Source organism: Doryrhamphus excisus, chromosome 4, assembly GCF_030265055.1.
Source record: "Doryrhamphus excisus isolate RoL2022-K1 chromosome 4, RoL_Dexc_1.0, whole genome shotgun sequence".
Taxonomy (NCBI): domain Eukaryota; kingdom Metazoa; phylum Chordata; class Actinopteri; order Syngnathiformes; family Syngnathidae; genus Doryrhamphus; species Doryrhamphus excisus.
In genome coordinates this window covers 15,125,458-15,146,968 of record NC_080469.1, presented here as the reverse complement: position 1 = coordinate 15,146,968, position 21,511 = coordinate 15,125,458, and the positions used below count along the sequence as shown (strand labels likewise).

The window sequence follows — 21,511 nt, the reverse complement described above, 5'->3', positions numbered from 1 at the left end:
CATGACAGGCATGCCATGGCTGACTTCATACAGTGTTAAGGTAATGTCTCTGTGTTTTTTGTCATTACTGCCACCTAGTAAACAGAATACTACATATACATAGCACTTGTATTTCAATATTTTTGACTGATAATATGCCATAGTTTACCACCAAACAGCGACCATTTATGTAAATTTAAGTAAATGAGAGGGAGTGATAATGAACCATGATATTTCTGTACTGTATGCAGGACCATTACAGTAACATTACTATTAGTATTTTAGTTTATGCAGCTTGATGCTTGAAAAGGCTTAATTTATCCCCCCCCCCCATTTATATTGCTACAGTTAATACAAGTTTAACCTATTGCTGAATGAAAAGTGAGCTATGACGTGTGTAAAGGCAGATTCATGCATTGGAGCGCATTAGAGTGTGTACCTAATGTTGTGTCCACTTTGTGTATGCAGTATCAGTGGTTTACTGCAAGGTCTTTTATCAGGTGTGGTGGTGGAAGGGGAGAAAGGGGGGAGGTTGGTACAGTGAAAAGTGTTTGTGAAGACGCAACAGTAGCTCCAAGGGGCGTGACCCTGCACTGGTTCATAGGGAAGAGTGGTGCGCACTCAGGCTCACTTTTACGCATCACTGCCTCGTTATTGTCATCCATCCCAGAGCAGGACCATGCTGTGTGCGGCTTTATTGTAGATTAGAATAAAGGTTAAATTACTTTGAAACTTAAAAAATAGATAACTAGATTGAAGATACAGCAGGTTTGTCATGGACGCGCACGGATGGAGCCCTTCCGCGCGTCTGGACTTTGTCCTGCTGTGCGGATATTTGTCCATCCTGTGCGGCGTGATGGTGGTCCCCCAAGCCGAGGCTGGCTGCAGGGAGAGGGAGAGCCCCAATTGCTGCACCGGGAGAAACAACGACTGCTTTGAGTTCACCAGGAGGAAGACCGTGTGCTACTGTGACACGTACTGTCAGAAGACTGGAGACTGCTGCGAGGATTACCAGAGCGTCTGCCAAATATCTGGTGAGTCCAGAACACCTTAGGTTCTCAAACTGTGGTACATATGCCACTGGTGGTACACTGCAACAGTTGGAACGCTACAGTTAAAAAAAATATTCACAAATTAAAATGTGCTTTATGTGCAAAAATGCACTCTAAAAAGTAAAGTCAGAGTATCTGTTGACACCACTTGATGCAATGTAAAAAATGTAATTAATTGATTTAGATAAACTTTCTAAGTTGCTAACTTTATTTTTTAAGTTATGTTCAAATAATAATGTTGGCTATTACATGAACTTAATTTAGCATGTCATATACACTCAAATTTTATTGTTGGTAAGCTTAAAACTAAATTCAAGTTGCCATGAATTAATAAAATTAGCTTGGTAGCATAATACACACACACCAACACATATATATATATATATATATATATATATATATATATATATATATATATATATATATATATATATATATATATATAGTTACTGCTACTTAAATGCTGTGTGCATTATTATAATTAAGTAGACAACAAATTAAACTACTTTGAATAAACTGATTAAGTCAGTTGACTTAACATATTTTTTTGAGTTACGAACTTGAAAACTTGTCCCTATGAAAACAATTATTCAGTAAGCATTACTTAAAATAAGCTTTGAGTGAAGAGGAAAAGCTAATTTGTGCAATACAATATTGTTTGTTGATTCAAAGCAATTTCAAATTAAGTTGTCATAACTAAGAAAGACTAATGGAAACTGTTGCGTTGATTTTTTTTGTTGAGGCTAAACGTTTATTTTTTGAGTGTGGTATCACTTGGTGTAAAAGGTTTAAGAATCATTGCTTTAGACAACTTATATTGTTCATTATTGCTGGTCTATGAGATGAAGTACACATCACTCGTTAATGATGTTTGTTTTAGGTCCCTCCTAAATAAGTTTTCCTTAATGGTCAGCTGACTCTTCAGAGTGTATTTACCAACTTTCATTAACTGGTTTGACCCATGACCTTCACAATGAAGCTTTAAAATACACAGACTAGACCTGACAACTGGACTAAACCTTACATAAGTTTTAGGGGCTCTCAACACAGAAAACGCCGGCTTGTCGTTTCCGTGTAGACGAGCAAATCTGCTGCTTTTTGAAAGCAAAGACATGAGTGTGACCAGAAGTGAGCTAGCAACAAGCCAACATAATATTTGTATATTTGGACTGGCATGGCTCCCAGCAGTCAGCATTCTCCTTATATTTAGTTGTATTATACTCCAAAATGACTTGCAGGAGTATCATAATTACCGGTGTATAAGCCGTTACTTTTTTCTTAAACTTTGAACCCTGCATCTTATACAATGGTGTAGCTCAATTTATGGCTACATTCTAATCTTGTGAAATCACCTTACCTTAGAACTACTAATCGTTTAAATACTGTGCTGCTTGTGAGTCAGTGAGGAAACGGTACCTCTTTCTTTGGCAGGAGCCAATCACGAACACTCGCAATGAGCTTGTCAACCCACTGGGAATCGCTGGACCATCAATATAATAGTCTGACTCACGGTGCCATCCTACAAAGGATGCTAAAGTCACCACACAGCAACTTAACACTCAAATCCATCCATCCATTTTTTATGCCAATTATCCTCACGAGGGTCGCGGGCATGCTGGAGCCTATCCCAGCTGTCTTCGGGCGAGAGTACTGGTCACCAGCCAATCACAGGGCACATATAGACAAACAACCATTCACACTCACATTCATACCTATGGACAATTTGGAGTCACCAATTAACCTAGCATGTTTTTGGAATGTGGGAGGAAACCGGAGTACCCGGAGAAAACCCACGCAAACGCCACACAGAGATGCCCAAGTGGCAAATCAAACCCAGAATCTCCTGGCTGTGTGGCCTACATGCTAACCACTCATCAACTGTTCCACTCCACTCGAAAGACCCAACAATTTTTTAAAGTTTTCCCATAATGCATTGTGTCCAAGCAAAGCATTAATTGAAGGACAAGCAGCTGACATCATTGCAGCACCATGGCAGGTACCAATGAATGCTTTGCTTGGATGCAATGCATTATGAGAAAATGTTTAAAAAATAGTTTTTTTTTTCATTTTAAACTCGTATTGATACTTGCATTGCATATTTCCTAGGTACATGTTGATTGTTAAGTTGCTGTATGATGAATTTAGTGTTCTTTTTAAGGTCAAACTGTTATATTGAGTAATGAAATAAAGAAAACCTAAGCTGATTTATTGCAAAAATAATATAAGAAATTAATACATCTTGCCTTTTATTACAAACAATTGCATGATTTTATGACAATAAAGATGTAATCTGGGAAAGGAGTACATATAGTTAATTATGACAAAAAATTGTCTTTATTACATTATGTAACCAGATATAACCAAATATTGCATGCCATGATGTTCTAATGATGATGATCTAATATAATCTAGATTAATTCTGGGTTTTATGGGGAATTTTTTCATCCAGTTGTTACAATTACAAATGTATTCTTAGTATATTACGACTTATTTAAAAAAATAAAAATAAAAAACTGAACACCAACTCTACTTGCATAACATTCTGACTTTTCTCTGATAATATTCTGTCTTGTTTTATTTTATGACTTTATATTGGGGCACTGCCCTCCCTTGCCATACATAGTGCCAGTACATAATGCCACTGCACACAATGAGCTGCAGCCGTCCAGTAGTGGAAAGTCCCAAACTGGTCCAAATACACGTTTGGGGTAGTAAGGCTGAACTCATTGTGCTGTCTGATGCTATATAAGGACAAAGGAGGACACGGGCGCCATGGAAACACACAACCAAAGATGGATAGGATAACTAACTGGAGCAGGAAACACTCTGAACTTGTGCAGTGTGTGTGGAAACGTCTCAAGTTGACTCGTGTTTTTGTTCACGGTGTCTTAAGTGCTCACTAACAAGCACCTGCAGGGAACAATAGTTGATGGAAAGAGCTCTTAAAACATTGGAGAGTCACTTCATGCATGCATACCTGAGCCATGTTTACAATGTCAGAGAGGGGTTTGTGTAACTGTGTGTGTATTCTTGTGGTTTAAGGTGGTGCAGAACTACACAGAGCTCTTCCTCATTTTTTGGTAACTATTTAGCGACATGACCGAAGAGCTCATCCATTGCCTATTTTATGTCACAGCTAGCCAGAGGGAGGGAACTTCCTGCTATCACTTGATCTGTTTACGTGTGTGTGCATGAGGCTGAAAGCTAACATAATAAGCTCACCTCAGGTCAGTATTAAGTTATCATCATCAGTGTGGCGTACAGCTAAAAACAGTATGTATAGCAGCTGCTTCCTCAGGTCAACTGACGTCTGTGCATGCACTCAGTCACGTGTCACTGCTCCACTGGGCTTGTCATGATGACATGCATGCACACGGATACACAAATACCATATTGTGAGCCAAAACAATACAGTCGTAAAATATACCATATAGACCAGGGGTGGGCAAACGGCAAAAGTGTCTAGTCCACATTTGTCAATGTGGGTCCAATGTTCAGTTCGGCCCACAACCTAAAGTAGGCTTTGAGTTATGGCCCCTTATCAAATCAAATCAAATCAACTTTATTTGTATAGCACTTTTCCTGCAAAGAAATGCAACACAAAGTGCTTTACAGAATTAAAACAATTTCCACAATTAAAAGGAAAAAACAATGAAACAAAAGAAAGCCCCTCCTTCCCACCCTCCATACTAGACCCACACACACACACACACACACAATCACACAATCACACACAGTAGGGAGACATGGCATGGCACTGAGGAACAAGGAAACGCCACCTTTGGGGCCGTCCACACTGGGAGGAGCTGCAGGCCGTGCCATCGGAGGACCAACACCTGGGCCCCCCGACTCCGATAGACGGGCGGACCCCCACATTAAAGGGAGGAACCCCCAGCCGGCCGTGTCGAAGGGACCCAAGGATGGCACCCCCTCAGCAGACCCGAACAGCCCCCAGTGTGGAGGACCCCCCTGACTGAGTTTGACACCCCTGGTCTATTCAGATGCTTTCATTTATTTCCAGTACATTTAGTATATTTTGAACGGGTGCCCTTGCCAAAACATGCAGTAGTATTATGACAGAAGGCGAGACAGGACAAATATCAATAGAAGATAGCCTTGAAGGAGGTCTGCGCTTGGGTGTGTGTTTTGCTGTGTGTGGACTTCCTGTGTGTGCAACCTGAGCACATGTTGACTTAAAAGCATACTGTACATGCAACTTGTGGCTTGGCTCCGTTCCAAGCTAGATTTGACCTGGACTTATCTGATTCTGATCCTGCTGGTCTGCTTCGCATCAACATGTATCTGCCACGCTGCGTGATTAACCTCCATATAAATGCGTTCCAGAATAGGACATGGCATGCATTTTTGCAAGAAATCAGCTTAAAACTGTCTTCTGGTTAACAAGGAGGATGTTGGAAAAAAAAAGAGTACTTCAGTTGGACGTGCAGCTGCTTGGTCCAGCTGGCCTGTTTTAAGCCGTCTAGGTAAAAACATCCACTCCACACCCGAGTCTAAGACAGAACATGTGGAATGGAAGACTAGGAGAGAGCATCCGGGTCAGGACATGACAACATACAGTTCCCCTGAGGGGGGCTTTAAGGCAGCAGCAGGCATGCTGGAGGAGTGATGAGCAAACTTTGAAATTATCAGGCGGCACATTTTTGCAGAGGAAATGAGCTGTGGGCCAATTTCATCACTTGATGGTGCAAAAAAATCACAAGTTTGAAAATTAATTTATTGCTCTCATATCTTATCTTATAGTGAGAAACAACCGGATTCAAATTCAACTAGTGGTATCAAAGGAGTAAGGAGGAACATAGCTCAGTGTGCCTTTTACTGTTTTTTCACCGTTGCATTGACACATATGTGAGAGAATGACATTAAATTATTATTACTTATTCTGTTATTAATAATATTGGCTTACCCCACATTACGCAAATATAAGGCTATGGGATCACTGCAGGGACATAAAAGATGACTGCCACTCATAGTACTGTACATAGCAAGCTAAGTAGTAGCTAGTAGAAGTCCAAAACATACCACTTCCACACGGAAAGGGAGTCATTTTTTACTCTATCATGTTCAGGTAATGTAATGTACATCTCATCAGTGTAACATTATTGACCCGCTTATCCAAGTCCCACAAGCCCACGGGTCCCACGCTGGAGGGATTATGTCTCACAGCTGGCCTAGGAACGCCTTAGTGTTCTCCCAGTGGAGCTGGAGGAGGTGGCCGGGGACCGGGAAGTCTGGGCTTCAGGAAGTCTGGGCTTCCCTACTGAGACTGCTGCCCCCGGGACCCGGATAAGCGGAGGAAAATGGATGGGTGGATGGATCCGGGTTCTGGTCGCAGGGGGTAGCAGTCCCCGGTCACCTCCTCCTGCTTGACCAAGGCGGTCCCAGGCCAGCTGTGAGACATAATCCTTCCAGTATGTCCTAGGTCTGGGCCGGGGACTTCTCCCGGCTGGGCATGACCGGAACACCTCACCAGGGACGCATCCAGGAGTAGACGCATCTGGAGTAGATGCCTGATGCACCTCAACTGGCTCAACTCTGAGACCCCCCCCCCCCATGACAATAGGTGAAGATGGGATCCACCGGTAAATTGAGACCTCTCCCTTCTGGCTCACTTGACGGTCACCACATTACTGCAGATGTTGCGGCCATCCGCCTATCGACCTTTGTCACCAGAATCGGTGACAAAGGTCAGCCTTGGCGGAGGCCAACGTTCACCGGACACAGGCTTGAATGCGAACCAAGCTCCTACTCCGGTTGTACAAGAATCGAATGGCAGGTAGTAGCGTGCCATCAATCCCGTTCTCCCGGAGCACCCCCTAAAGGACGCAACAAGGGACATGTTTGAATGCCTTTTCCAAGTCCACAAAGCACATCTAGACTGGTTAGGCCAACTCCCATGTACCCCCAGAACCCTCGCGAGGGTGTAGAGTTGATCCAGTGTCAGGTGACCGGGACAAAAACCACATTGCACCTCTTGCAGCAGAGGTTTGACTAAGGGTCGTACCCTTCTCTACAGCACCTTGGAACAGACTTTCCCATGGAGTCTAGGGAGTGTCATCATCCTATAGTTGGAATACTTAATGTAAAAGTCCCCTAATAGTGTGCCCCCTAGAGGCTGTTAGCTGCATAGGGATGACATCACAAGCAGTCTGATGGGACATTTAATGAATTTAGTGCTGGGAGGTATATGCCATGACATCACTGACACGTTATGGACACATGTTATTCTCTCTATGAGCTCATCGTTTTGCATTCAGATATTTTATTTTTATTAAATGCCTGTTGGTGGTTCTTGAATGCACCTTACGTGCACTACAGTCAGCTGTGTTTGTTATGACTATTTGTTTTGCCTGTCAGGAAACATTTACAGGCTAAGCTGTTATTAGTCCTATTAACAAGCTAACACCATGAGACCTGTCTGATGGGACCACGTCCCTGATCTCTACATGAATGTGAGAGGGGGTCTGGTCTGTTGTCCCCAAACCAGTGAAGCTGGACATCTGGGTCCTATCAGCCAGGAGGAGATGCAAGCCTGAGGAGAAGGGGGGTGGAAGTGTGCTGAAAAGAGACAGATGGAGGGAAAGTGCAAGGTGATTGGGGAGAAGGAGGAAATGCAAATTGTTGCGATAACTCCTTTGTCACGACACCCCAAAATGGAAGTAGAATTCAGGCAAGGGATAGCAACTAAGTGCGACTGGAGATTGCGCCACAAGCCAGAGGACAAACTTGGGGTCCACATTTCAGTACTTTTTGCTCCATTTCATGCTGTTTGTGTGAAGTTCTGCCAACAAGCAGAATTACTGGAACTGCCTCCAAGCTAGACTGTTTTTACCCTCTATTACAGTGTTTGTAGCAAAAACATTGTTACCTTGTAAAGTTGGTTTCAACTTTGTTTTGGTTCCTATAAAGTGGAAGAAGAATAGAACTCATGGTTGAACTGTTAAAAGAAGTGTAAAGAAGAAGTGAAAAATATGCAGAGCGACCTTGTCCTATTGGTCACTACGCAACGCTCATGACTGTAGGTGACTGTAGGACCGCAGACCAACTGGTGGGAGCTTTGCCTTTTGGCTCAGCTCCCTCTTCACAGCAATGGACCGATGCAGAGTCGCCATCACTGCAGACACCATACCAATTCGTCTGTCGATCTGGTGATCCATCCATATTGGATAAGCATTGCTGATACTAGCCTGAATTTTAACCAGTATTGTATTGGAAAGGAAATCAGTGGTATCGCACATCATTACTGAAATGACTATTTTTAATTTGGGGAAACTTGAATGCTGCACGGAGGATGTGTGGTTGGCACGCAGGCCTCACAGCTAGGAGACCCGAGTTCAATTCCACCCTCGGCCATCTCTGTGTGGAGTGTGCATGTTCTCCCCGTGCACCAAAATTTAATAAAACTACTCACCCTTTGATGAACAAGGTGCTTGACTTCACTTACCGTTGTAATTCTTATATTATTACTGTTGACTTATTATTGCTTCTGCTATGGGCGTAGGCCACATAGTCAGGAGATCCGGAGGACCTGGGTTCGATTCTCTTGCATGTTCTCCCCGTGCATGGGTTTTCTCCGGGTACTCCGGTTTCCTCCCACATTCCAAAAACATGCTAGGTTAATTGGCGACTCCAAATTGTCCATAGGTATGAATGTGAGTGTGAATGGTTGTTTGTCTATATGTGCCCTGTGATTGGCTGGCGACCAGTCCAGGGTGTACCCCGCCTCTCGCTCGAAGACAGCTGGGATAGGCTCCAGCACCCCCTGCAACCATTGTGAGGATACGCAGTAGAAAATGAATGAATGCTTCAGTTGTGACTCAAACAGCACAAAGATAACAAAATTCCTCAAAAGTGAAAAAAAGTCAGCAAATTGTGCTTTACCACATTTGTTATGTTTGCTAGCAAGCTACTTCCTGGTTCATAGAGGGTGATAAACCGACTGGACTGTACTATTTTTGATTTGGGACAGAATGAATGCCTCAAATGGTACAACTACAACAAATTCCAACCGTGTTTTTTTAATTTGTCCATCTGTTTGTTAGCTAGCGGCCTAGTTCCTGGTTCATGGAGATGACATAAGATGAAATTACCGTACTACTATTGATTTTAAGACAGGGGGAAGATTACATCATGATTCAAATGGAAAAAAGGTAAACTCAAATTGAAAGAAATTATGGAGAAGTGCATTTTATATTACAGTGTGTTTGTATTAGTTACAGTAGGAGGCTACTTCCTGGTTTATGGAGATATAAAATGTTAGCATTAGATGGGCAGGATGCTACCAAGTGTATTCCGGAATGAGGGGGGGCTCAAATGGCATGAAGATAACTCAATTCCAAATTCAAGTGTTGCAGCATATTTTGACTTTTGCGAAGTACTTCCTGATGTGATGTTTTTGTATGATACTGCAAACGTAGCATTTGCTAATCGACTCTTTTTAAATCAGTTGAGTGCACATGCTCCACATGCTGACAAATACCATTTGTTTCCTCCCCGGGGGTCAGAGGTCAGAGGTGGCGGCAGGATTTTTTTTTTTGCAACAGCGTCTGCGAGCTCAGCGGCGGGTCAGACAGCCAGCAGGCTTATCGTGTGGGTGGCAGGTCTTGTCGCACTGCTGGTACCAGAAACAGAGAGCAGGACCAATTACCTTCTGACCCCTGGCGACTTGAGGCCCTTAAAGGACACGCTGTTGCTGGTGGTGGTGGTGCTCTCTGTGTGGGGAGGGTGCGAGAACTTGCCGACCCTATCCATTTCATTGTGCACCCTTTTCACCAAAAACCCTAATTGGCCGTGTGGCAGAGAGCGAAAAGAAACAATGTGTGTGTGTGGAGGATAAGAAGAAGAAGAAGAAAGCAGGAAGTTGGCTTCAGATGAATCAAAATAAAAAGTCACAGTGATGACTGGAAATGGAAGGAGCCCAAATGGGTCACTTTATCTGACTTTATCTGACAAATGTGTATGTGTGTGTGGGTATGTGTGCCGATCTGGGAAAGGCGGGTGTCAGGTGGGCAGCACTAATGTGCAGGAATGCAGAGATTCCATAGTGGCTTTGTGGACTGGCTGTGTCACTGAGACAGCCCCCCCCCCCAACCCAGCCTGACAAGACCATGGGAATGAACAGAGCGGGCGGTACCTTGAAAGCACCCTCGCTCTCTTGTCTCTCTCTCAAACACACACACACACAGGGCTTTGTGCATGACTGCAATGATGAGGATGGGGTGAGAGAGTAGATGGCCATGCAAGCAGGATATGAATCACTTATTAGTTATTAAGTGCAATTCAACAAGCGTATTATGCTGAAAAAAAGTAGTTACCAGATGGCTGTTCCAGAACGGGACGGCACGGCGGTCTAGTGGTTAGCGCGCAGACCTCACAGCTAGGAGACCAGGGTTCAATTCCACGCTCGGCCATCTCTGTGTGGAGTTTGCATGTTCTCCCCGTGCATGCGTGGGTTTTCTCCGGGTACTCCGGTTTCCTCCCACATTCCAAAAACATGCTAGGTTAATTGGCCACTCCAAATTGTCCATAGGTATGAATGTGAGTGTGAATGGTTGTTTGTCTATATGTGCCTGTGATTGGCTGGCGACCAGTCCAGGGTGTACCCGGAAGACAGCTGGGATAGGCTCCAGCACCCCCCGCGACTCTTGTGAAGAAAAAGCGGTAGAAAATTAATGAATGAATGTTCCAGAACTTTTCTGGCGCCCCCTATGGGTTGTGTTCAAAATGCTTTGGAACACATGCTGGCATACTTATATAATAATAATACAGAAATAATAATTCATTCATTCATTCTTTTCTAGCGCTTATCTTCACAAGGGTCACAGGGGTGCTGGAGCCTATCCCGGCTGTCTTCGGGCGAGAGGCGGGGTAAACCCCGGACTGGTCGCCAGCCAATCACAGGGCACATATCGACAAACAACCATTCACACTCACATTCATACCTATGGACAATTTGGAGTCGCCAATTAACCTAGCATGTTTTTGGAATGTGGGAGGAAACCCACGCATGCACGGGGAGAACATGCAAACTCCACACAGAGATGACCGAGGGTGGAATTGAATCCTAGTCTCCTAGCTGTGAGGTCTGCGTGCTAACCACACGACCGCCGTGCAGCCCAGAAATAATAATAATACAGAATAATATAATACAGAAACTCAACGTTTTATAATTATGGGACAAATGCTCAGTGACTTATGGGCCTGTGTTTCCTTGATGGAGGTCCTGTTTTTCAACTAATTTTCCTCAAATTTTCCAGACATAATTCATGGAAACACCCTAAACTGTGAACCATCCAGGGCAGACCTTGGAGATGAATTGAACTAATTTGATTTTGGACGTCTTTGTCCTGCTTAAGGTGTTAAATCCTAGTTAATCTTCATAAATGTTTGTATATTTGTACTTCTATACGTGTACCTCCTCTCACCTTCTTTGATTACGTTTATGAAGTGTGTAGTACTTCCTGTCTCTAAAGGATGTCTGCTGCTTTTAAATTTTAACGTCTGATTCCCGCAAGGATCAGCTTAGCTTTGATCAGAGCCGTCATCTAACTAATAGAACTTCCTCTTGAGTTAGATTGATGTAATTAGCTACTACATCAGCCGTCTCAATTGGAAGACTGATTGCTGCTGCTGATTGTGTATGTGTGTGTGTGTGTGTGTGTCGAAGTGCGACACTGAGTGAAACCAGAGTCTTTGCACGTTTTTCTTTAAGTGGGGGCCACTTGTGTGACCAGGCTTGCAGACTTCCGGAGTCTGATCTTGACATTAGTGGATGCTAATGAGCCATTTGTTCTCTCCATCGCCACCTTCTTACCTGAGGCGATGCTTTCATTGTCAACATGACCTCTTGGAATCAGCAGTTGTATGTTAGACTTTTTTTGTGTAAAACCTCCAATTGGAGCTTCACTATCTTCTTTGGACTTCACTATCTTCCATTCACTGAGAGCAGAAACTGAAAATGTACAACATAAACATCAACTTATAAAGACAACAGAGAAGGACGGAACACAAATTCCCCTCCAAAAATGTGACTTATATATGTTTTCTTATTCTTCAATGTGCATTTTTTGCTGGTGCGACTTACAGTCCAGAAAATACAGACATTTTTCTGCAGTAGGCATTGCTTATTTTGAATTTGCACACCTTTTCTAGTCTTTATGGTGAGAAATGTACACAAAAATTCACAGACCAATCATGTGCATTTTAATCTGTCCATGTTTTCCTTTTAAGCTATACCTTTATTCGTCAGTGGGGAAATTTGTATTGCACAGCAGCAAGAGTACAGAGTCAGTTAAGCAGTACAAAATGCACAATATAGAAAAATAAACAATATAAACAACCCAAGTATTAACAAAAAATCAACAGTTTTTCCCAGAGTTATATACAATACAGTATGTAGATAATATGAAACGAGATGAGATATATGACCAGTCTATACACTGAGATCTTGTTAGAGAGTTAATATGAGGCATTATGGAAATGGAAATTAATTAATTAATAGAATTAATGGAATTAATTAATGGAAACTACTTTTAAATTCTGCTGTAGTTGAGTGTAAAAATAACAATTTACGTATATTGTTGGCATCCTTTGGCCATCCTTCTTCATGCTATTGAATGAGAGAAGTGTGTCCAAACTTTTAACTGGTAATTTATAGTACATAGTAAAATACTAAATATACTAAGTATACTTTACTTAGTATTAGTAAAGTGCAAATAAAAGCATTGTGCCAATGTAGATATGTGTGACAGTATGATTCAAAGTACTACAACACTACTACAGTAAACAAGATGTACCTAATATAACACTAAATTGTTTGAGTTACCTTCTCCCTGATCTCTACATGTGCTTCTCTAGTAGCCATCGACTGTGTGGTGGGCTCATGGGGTCCGTGGTCCTCATGCACGTCTCCATGTGGAGTGGGCAGCACGGAAAGAAGCCGCCAAGTGTCCGTCCCTCCTCGAAACGGGGGGACCCCCTGCCCGGACCTCAAACAGCGCAGAGGGTGCTTTGGAAACAATGAAATATGCAGCACGGCAAAAGGTGAGAATAAGCGTGACCTTTTTTCCTCCCCTGCCAGGAGATCTGTTACATATTAATGCCCTCTTTCGCTGTCTTCCTCCGGGCCACTGTGAGATCCGTTACAGATTATATATTGTATAATGGGCAACACATCTGCTCCTGAGGCCTTGTCTGCAGCTGTGTTGCATCACTTTTCCAGGAATTAAAACACCACCATGCAGATAAACACTCTCAGGGCAAATCCATAGGAAAACTTCCTCTTTTGAGTCACATGATCAAGGATTTGTTTACTGCCCTAATCTCTCATCATGCTGTTTGAACTCAGAGTCAAGCCATCTTTTTTCCTTTGACCTTCAGAGGTGGCAAAGATCCTTCCAGATTCCTTCAAGAGGAACTTTAAGGACCCTTGGAGGAGGCCTCACATGTTGATGAAGGACGAGAAGGCCAGGTAAGGTCAACAATGGTACTTCACATGGTACTTCACTCTACATACAGTGTAACTTTAAAGGAGAAACCCAACACATGTCAGGATGCTGATGAAATGATTTGTTCAGATTGTGAAAAACATTTATTTATATGCATTCTTATTTTTAGATTAAAAAAAACTCACTTTCAAAGTCCTGATGACAAAAAATGCCAGCTTCGTACAAACCATTCATTCATTTTCTACCACTTTTCCTCACGAGGGTCGCGGGGGTGCTGGAGCCTATCCCAGCTGTCTTCGGGCGAGAGGCGGGGTACACCCTGGACTCGTCACCAGCCAATCACAGGGCACATATAGACAAACAACCATTCACACTCACATTCATACCTATGGACAATTTGGAGTCACCAATTAACCTAGCATGTTTTTTGAATGTGGGAGGAAACCGGATTACCCGGAGAAAACCCACGCATGCACAGGGAGAACATGCAAACTCCACACAGAGATGGCCGAGGGTGGAATTGAACCCTGGTCTCCGAGCTGTGAGGTCTGCGCGCTAACCACTCGTCCGCCGTGCAGCCCTCCTACAAACCACTGTAATTGTATTATAAAAAAATTTGGTAATATATAATATAAAATAATGCTAACATATATGTATATAACTTAATTAAGATGAGATAAAATATGCCTTAATTAGTCCCAAAAGGGTGAATTTTAGGTTTACACAAGAATATAGTACAAAAATCAGGGTAATATACAGAAGTGATATACACTATATTCAGCTGTATACATGTTGATCAAGTCACAGGTTGATTGCATGGTTTATTGCACAGTTATTGCACAGGATTTTTTTTTATTATAGAGTCAGAGTGTGTGTTTTGGAGTGGGTGGGGGTCTTTGTCCATGATGGAGGACAGCTCCTGTTCCAGAAGACATCCCAGGACAGAGCTGACCTTCTTTATGAGTTTGTCCAGTCTCGTCCTATCAGCTGCTGTGATGCTGCTCCCCCAGCAGACCATGCCATAGAAGATGGCAGAGGCCATCACAGAGTCATAGAAGGTCTTCAGAAGTGTCCCACTGCACCCCAAAAGACCTCAGCCTACTGAGCAATTATCGAATAATTGATTATTATTATTAATGTTTACCTGATTGAATGTCAATAGATGCATTCCGGGAGACAAATTCATAGGGCAAATTTGCTGTTTTGCTGGAAATGACATAATAATGATGGAATCTTACTGCTTTGAATGTCAGCCCACTACACAAAAAGTCCTTTCTTCATCATCTTGTAACACCTGTTGCTACAAAAAGCCTGCAACATTCATGTTTGAACACTCATGCATAATAGTGGCTCAAACTTCTCAATTGTCAGCATAATTATAACATGCACAATGTTCTATTTGGTTGCCAACAAGAATATGTTCTTCTTCCATTAGTTAAAAACAATCAGCAGTCAGATCGATTCAACTTTGTCATCCAAAAAGCTTCACTGAGACATGCAAGGCCAAGGTTACCATAACAATCAGAGCCTTGAGATTTGCTTTGGCTGCAATATGAACCTGAGTGTCCATGAGCAGTGTGCACACTTGACCTTTGCTGATAAAGCCGCTTTAATCCAAGTAAAAAAAAAAAAAGTACCGTAGGCGTCCTTCTTGGAAGTGGTCCTTGTGGTCTGATTGCTGATGTTCTCAGAGCTGGAAAGACTAGGGTATAAAGTCATGGCTGCTTTCCAAGACGACCCTTCCAGCCTTTCTCACTGATTAAAAGTGACATTGTACGCCTGTGTTTTGACCGAGTATCAGTGGTTTGGACACACATTACTCAAGAAAATAAGACACGAACGAATGAAGATGAGGAAGGCCCCGATGTCGTCATGAAAATGGACACTGATAATAGCTCAGTGAAAACAATCTAGAGAACTGAGCTTGTGGGAAGATGGGGTTTAGCCTGCAAGTAAACTCCCCAAAAGTGCGACACTTGCTCATGGTAATGGATGATAAGATCTCTCTGGTCATTTAACTCATTCTATCCCAGCCGTCCCTCTTGGTACCGGCCATTTTTGATGATTTTGACAGATTTTTCAAGGCACACAGATTATGTTCTTGGGCTATATAGACCTGGTTTATACCAAAATTCTGTACAACTACTTGCCCACAATAGGGTCAGAGGTATGCTGGAACACCAGCTGTCTTCAGTGAAAGGCAGGGTACACCCTGGACTGGTCGCCAGCCAATCACAGGGCACATATAGACAAACAACCATTCACACTCACATTCATACCTATGGACAATATTCCACATAGGAATCAAATGAGTCAGTTCTGCACCCTATTTGTGTAAGATTTGAAATAAATGTATTTTTAGCATCATAATCAGCAAAATAATTGTCATAGTCTTTGATGAAGTCATTTTTAACAACATAGGGCTCTAATTTTCTGCGCTGGGTGGCAGAGTGTGGCGCACCCACGCAGTAGTAATTTCATCCAGCGCACCGCGGTGCGCAGCCAATTTGGTAGACTGGGTGAGGCGTTCATTTGATTGGTTAAGATTACACTCGGCTGTGTTAAACCTTCTCTCCTCTCTCTTTGCCGCTTGCACCGTTGGGAGGGATGGAGGCGTGGGTGCGCCCGTCTACAAAAATAGAGCCCATAGTCTCAAATAAGACAAATTCAACAGGGCAATGATGCTTAATCAAGGATTCAAAATGAGTCACATCTTTTGACAATTGTGTGCCAAAAAATATACTTTTTTATTTTAACAAAGGTCTATGATGACCGCACTGTAAAGAAATTATTGTAATACAAATCAAACAGGGAAAAAATTGTGAACAAGAAACACAATTGTCCGACTGAGGTTAGGATTTTACGAGTGAAGTGAAAATATTCTGACAAAAAAAACATTATTCATGACAATAAAGTTTAAATCTTACCAGAAATAAAATAATTGTAAAAGAATACTTTTGTGATATGATGAGGGAAAAAAAGGAAGATTTTTTTTCCCTGAGATTTAAAAAAGCATTTATGTTCCACAAGTAAAGTTTACCTGTCTTAAGATAAGACTTTTTCACAATAATTTTCTAGCTTGTAGTTGAAATATTCTACAAATAAAGTAATAATATTACTAATGTAGTGTCCATTATGTGTATTATGTCAACAGTTGAGTTGTGAGTGGTAAATAGCTTAAAATGTCCCTCAGAATAATAGCTGACTATTCATATTGTGTCCTTGTGAAAGAAAAAAAAATCAGATGTTTCAGCAATGAGGACAAAAAACATGCCGTGTTTTCTCAGATCAAACACCCAATGGGGATGGTGTTTTTTTCACAGATGGCTGAAGGAGCGACAAAACAAATAGTGTGGGAGTACAAAGCATCTGCCAGAGAAGACGTTAGTATTGTCTCCGGAGCACACAGGCGGAGCTGTGTTGATATTAGGGTATGCTGCAGGTGACATGACACTGCTGGATCACCTTCAAATGAGGCTGCTGTTGTTATCTGAGCCTTGATTGGTCTTTTGTCTGGCTCGAGGCGCCATTAAACACAGCTTGCTTCCTCTATCTGGTCGGTGATATTAAAAGTTTGGTTTCTCCAAATCTGACTGATACACTTTCTTTTTTTCTTTGTTTCTTTTGCAGCTACTGCATATATTTTAGGGTGAAACAAGCGAGCATGGCGTGCAAATTCAAACTATGGAGTGCTCAGCTGGTGAGAGAGAGGCTTGTGTGTGCAGAGTGCCAGAGTGACGCCATGTCCAAGTCAGACCGATGCGGAGGAGATGGCCTGGAGGGCACCAGGTAATATAAAACATTGACATATTAGTACATATTCGATGTAGCATTATAGGGCATGAGCAGTGGCATGTTTTCCACCGGTGGCACCCACCACTATTGAGCATCATACGTATTTCCTTTCCCCACCGGAGCGAGCACACAATGGAATAAGCAATAAAAGCATGTTGGATATGAATAATAATGGATTAGATTTTATAGCGCTTTTCAAGGCACCCAAAGTGTATTTTTCATTCAGTCCCCAGACACACACTGGTGGGTATTTTCACCAAAGTATGTCATCGCCTCATGAGAATTGTATTATATACCTACATTAAATCTGCGTACATGTTTTGTTTTTTCTAACAAAAGGCAAAAAGAACCCAATTAATAGGGCCAATTAATATTAAGATCTTGTCTTGTAATAAAATACACTTAAAACATGAATGAATTCAACTTCAATAACGTGGTATCTTTGAACGCAACCCCTTTGAACGCAATCCAAATGTTCTACTATGAAAGAGACTTGTATCATGTGTGGTATCTTTTTGATTGATTGAATGTTTGGTTCATTTGGAGATGGTAATATATACAAATATATGTGTACTATATGTAATCCTATCCAGTCGTTATCTTATCTGCTTAAAACAGTCAAAATAGGCATATTTCAGACATAGTTGAAAATGGTGATTAATCATGATTAATTCATTTGAAACCAGATTAATATTCTTCTTCTTTTTCTTTGGGATTTTCTCATCAGGGGTCGCCACAGCAAATCAATCTCCTCCATCCAACCCTGTCTTCTGCATCTGTCTCTCTCATACCAACTACCCTCATGTCCTCCTTCACTCCATCCTAGCAGCTCTATACACAGCATCCTTCTACCAAAATATTCATATTATATATGATATATTATATTATTATTATTATATAATATATCTCTCCTCTGGACATGTCCGAACCATCTCAGTCTGGTCTCTGCAAGGCCTCTAACATGTAATGTGCCTCTGATGTACTCGTTTCTGATCCTATCCATCCTGGTCACTCCCAATGAGAACCCCAGCATCCTCATCTCTGCTACCTCCAGTTCTGTTTCCTTGAAACCAGGTTAATCAGATGAAACATTTTAATCATTTGACAGCCATACCAATTCATTCATTCATTTTCTACCGCTTATCCTCACGAGGGTCACAGGGGTGCTGGAGCCTTCTTCTCTTCTTCGGGTGAGAGGCAGGGTACACCCTGGACTGGTTGCCAGCCAATCACAGGGCACATATAGACAAACAGTCGCCAATTAACCTAGCATGTTTTTGGAATGTGGGAGGAAACCGGAGTACCTGGAGAACATGTAAACTCCACACAGAGATGGCCGAGGGTGGAATTGAACGCGGGTCTCCTAGCTGTGAGGCCTAACCACTCGTCCGCCGTGCAGCCCCCATACCAATTCATAAAAATAATTTAGCTGTGCAGCATGTGCAAAGCCGAACAGAGTACAGCTCACATCTTAATTAGTGCCTCATTTGTGGACAACTAACTTCCAAAAACGGTTGGAAACTGCTCATGTGAGGCGGTTACACGTTCAACTTCATTGTTTCAGTGAGATGCCTTATGATATTAAAACACCTGGTACTCTCTGCAGCTGAGTAAATGACTCAAAAGTGGGTGTCTTTTGTGCTTGACTTCTATTTTGTTCCACTTTCTAGAACCTTCTGGGCAGCAGCTTCCGTCGTAGGTTGTCACGGCTCGTGGATGCGAGAGTCGTCGTCTGAAGGCTGCCGGTGTCCACCTTATTCTGTCCTCTTTGTGTGACCGGCCGCAGGCCCCAGCACACGTCCACGTAGAGGGACCCGTTTGTCCTCAAACAGCTCATGCAAAACTCTTGCAGAGCCTTGCCGGTCAAGCCCACGGATCCAGAATCTCTGGAACGGATGGGTTTACTCAAGGAGCTCAGCAGCATCCTGCCACTCGTTTTTGTATCTTCCACCTCATACTCAACCGTACTGTATTACTTTCTACGCACGCAGCTGTCCTTGCTTCATATTTTACTGCCACATTGTTGTACTTTCTCTCCTCCAAAGCACACCAACCTCCATTGTGCATTTTTTTTACCTCTTCTGCTATCTACCTCCATAAATGACAACGCGTAATATGCAAAAAATATGATTTAGCTTTATGCATGTAATACTCTTGTCATGTGTAATGTAATATAGCTTCATGTATACACGCCTTTTCACAGTTTCACAGTTTAAGGCCCGATTCTTTTTTCTTTTTCTTCATAGTAAAACAGTGGAACCTCTAAAGTTGAATGAAGTCGTACAAATTCTGATAAAGTTATATCTCTAAAGCTGCACCAAAATCCAGAGGTTGAACTGTACTGGCTGTTTTTGTGTTTTTGTTGTTGATGATGATGATGATGACCATAGAGAAGGAAAGGGAAAGCAGTATATATTTGTCCTGGCTGCTCAGTACAAAATGGCTAAGTTGACACTAATAATAATAATAAAAGAAGAAGAATGGAATGTACGTACATCGCAAAGTGAGATCTTCCTGGGCATGTCTGTCATCCACAGTCATCACGGGTGAGTACATATTTTATTGTTAATGACTTTAACTGTTATTGTAGTGATTAACTTCTTTTTACACTTGCATGATGGTAAAATGTGTGACATTTTTATACTGCATCCACATACATGACTTTTCCCCACCAAATTAGTCATAATATTCCAATATTTTTTAGCAAAATGTCCACCTTATAGCAAAATTGGAATGTCCCCTATACTCTATTAATCTGAATATACGACAATCACTCTTTTAATATGATATATGATATGATTATATATTTCTAATAACTCCGCCCGTCAACCTTTGAACCTTTGAGACACTTTTTAAGCAGGTCTCTTTTCGCAGCTGCATCTCCAGGTCATTGATGTGCGAGTGAGTGACAGGAAGAAAAGCTCTGACTCACTAAGGGAGATGTGGTTTGTATGTACTGTATAAATATGTATAAGGTGTTTTTTTTAGACTTTTTTAATAATAAAAATAATATGGTACTTTGGTAACAAAGTACACAAAATGACAGTAGTTAATGAGGAACGAACCTCCCTAAACCTAACCGGTACTCATTAGTTCCTCATTGGTTCTTCATTAGTTCCTCAGTAACTACTGTATTTTTTGTGTACTGTATTGTATAGCCTTCATATCATCCTTTGTTGTTTTTACATTATCAACAGTTAACTCCGGGACTCACACTGAATCCGTCGCTGCGCTGTTGCAGCCACCGGGAGCGTTCCGCAACATCTCATATCATATCTATCATATCATCAGCATATCAGTACAAGTAATTGATAATACAGTGACGATTTGGATGATATCTATCAACATCGTACCGTCAAAGAACAAACAAGAAGTAATTCAACGCTATTTAATAATAATCAACGTACTCATCGAATGAAGTCAGAAGGCAACAAAACACCCACAAAATTCTACAACCCCACGGCTGTGCAGGCAAATACTGCTATTGTTTACAAGAACTTCCTATATACAAAGCTAGTTATTGCATGATCATCAGCCGGAGCGGACACTCGCCGTAGTTTTTACCAGAGTCAATGTGAGTGGCGCTCTGTGGCAAGCTGGACTGGCTCAGGACCAGAGCCACAACTGATTCAGTGTCAGCCTGCAGTAACTTCTTTTTACATGTGTTGAATGTTAAAACTTTCTTTTAAACGGTTTATCCAATTTGTATGGTAGCGGCACTTCGACCCTGGAAGAGGTTTTTTCTATTAACATTTCTATTTGCTGTGGGGAAAATTCAAATTCATTGAAAATATCAATAAATCATTTCATCTTAGGGGTTCCATCGCTGTTTTGCCCATTTAATTCAATACCGATATCACACTCTTAAAAATGCTGGGTTGTTTTTTTGACCCAACCGCTGGGTTGAGCCTGTTGGGTCATTTAATTGGGTAATTTTTATTGAATTGGGTATTCTGAGAACCCAATTCGCTGGGTTATCTCTGTTGGGTGCTACGTTATTTGCTGCTGGGTTGGGATTTCCATTATGTTATAATAAAAATAAAAATAAAAATAAAAATAAAAATAAAAATAAAAATAAAAATAAAAATAAAAATAAAAATAAAAATAAAAATAAAAATAAAAATAAAAATAAAAATAAAAATAAAAATAAAAATAAAAATAAAAATAAAAATAAAAATAAAAATAAAAATAAAAATAAAAATAAAAATAAAAATATATGGC

General features: G+C 41.6%; 1 protein-coding gene across 2 annotated transcripts; it reads left to right on the top strand.

The window, feature by feature from the left end:
- The first annotated feature begins 590 nt into the window (after positions 1 to 590).
- si:dkey-178e17.3 (somatomedin-B and thrombospondin type-1 domain-containing protein) lies at positions 591 to 21,292 on the top strand. 2 transcript variants are annotated; one of them, XM_058070763.1, is made up of 5 exons: positions 591 to 1,013; positions 12,909 to 13,091; positions 13,428 to 13,518; positions 17,126 to 17,284; positions 18,961 to 21,292. In XM_058070763.1, exons 1-5 carry the CDS (start codon positions 755 to 757, stop codon positions 19,064 to 19,066), a joined length of 798 nt encoding a protein of 265 aa, XP_057926746.1. In that variant the 5' UTR covers positions 591 to 754; the 3' UTR covers positions 19,067 to 21,292. The 2 variants fall into 2 exon arrangements, with proteins under 2 accessions (XP_057926746.1, XP_057926745.1); XM_058070762.1 differs by having other exon boundaries at positions 12,906 to 13,091.
- The last annotated feature ends 219 nt before the right edge of the window (positions 21,293 to 21,511 follow it).

Coding starts and splice junctions, on each gene's coding strand:
- si:dkey-178e17.3 (XM_058070762.1), top strand. CDS start 755: ATGGACGCGCACGGATGGAGCCCTTCCGCGCGTCTGGACTTTGTCCTG. Junction 1,014..12,905: donor GAGCGTCTGCCAAATATCTG/GTGAGTCCAGAA, acceptor GTGCTTCTCTAG/TAGCCATCGACTGTGTGGTG. Junction 17,285..18,960: donor GATGGCCTGGAGGGCACCAG/GTAATATAAAAC, acceptor TCCACTTTCTAG/AACCTTCTGGGCAGCAGCTT.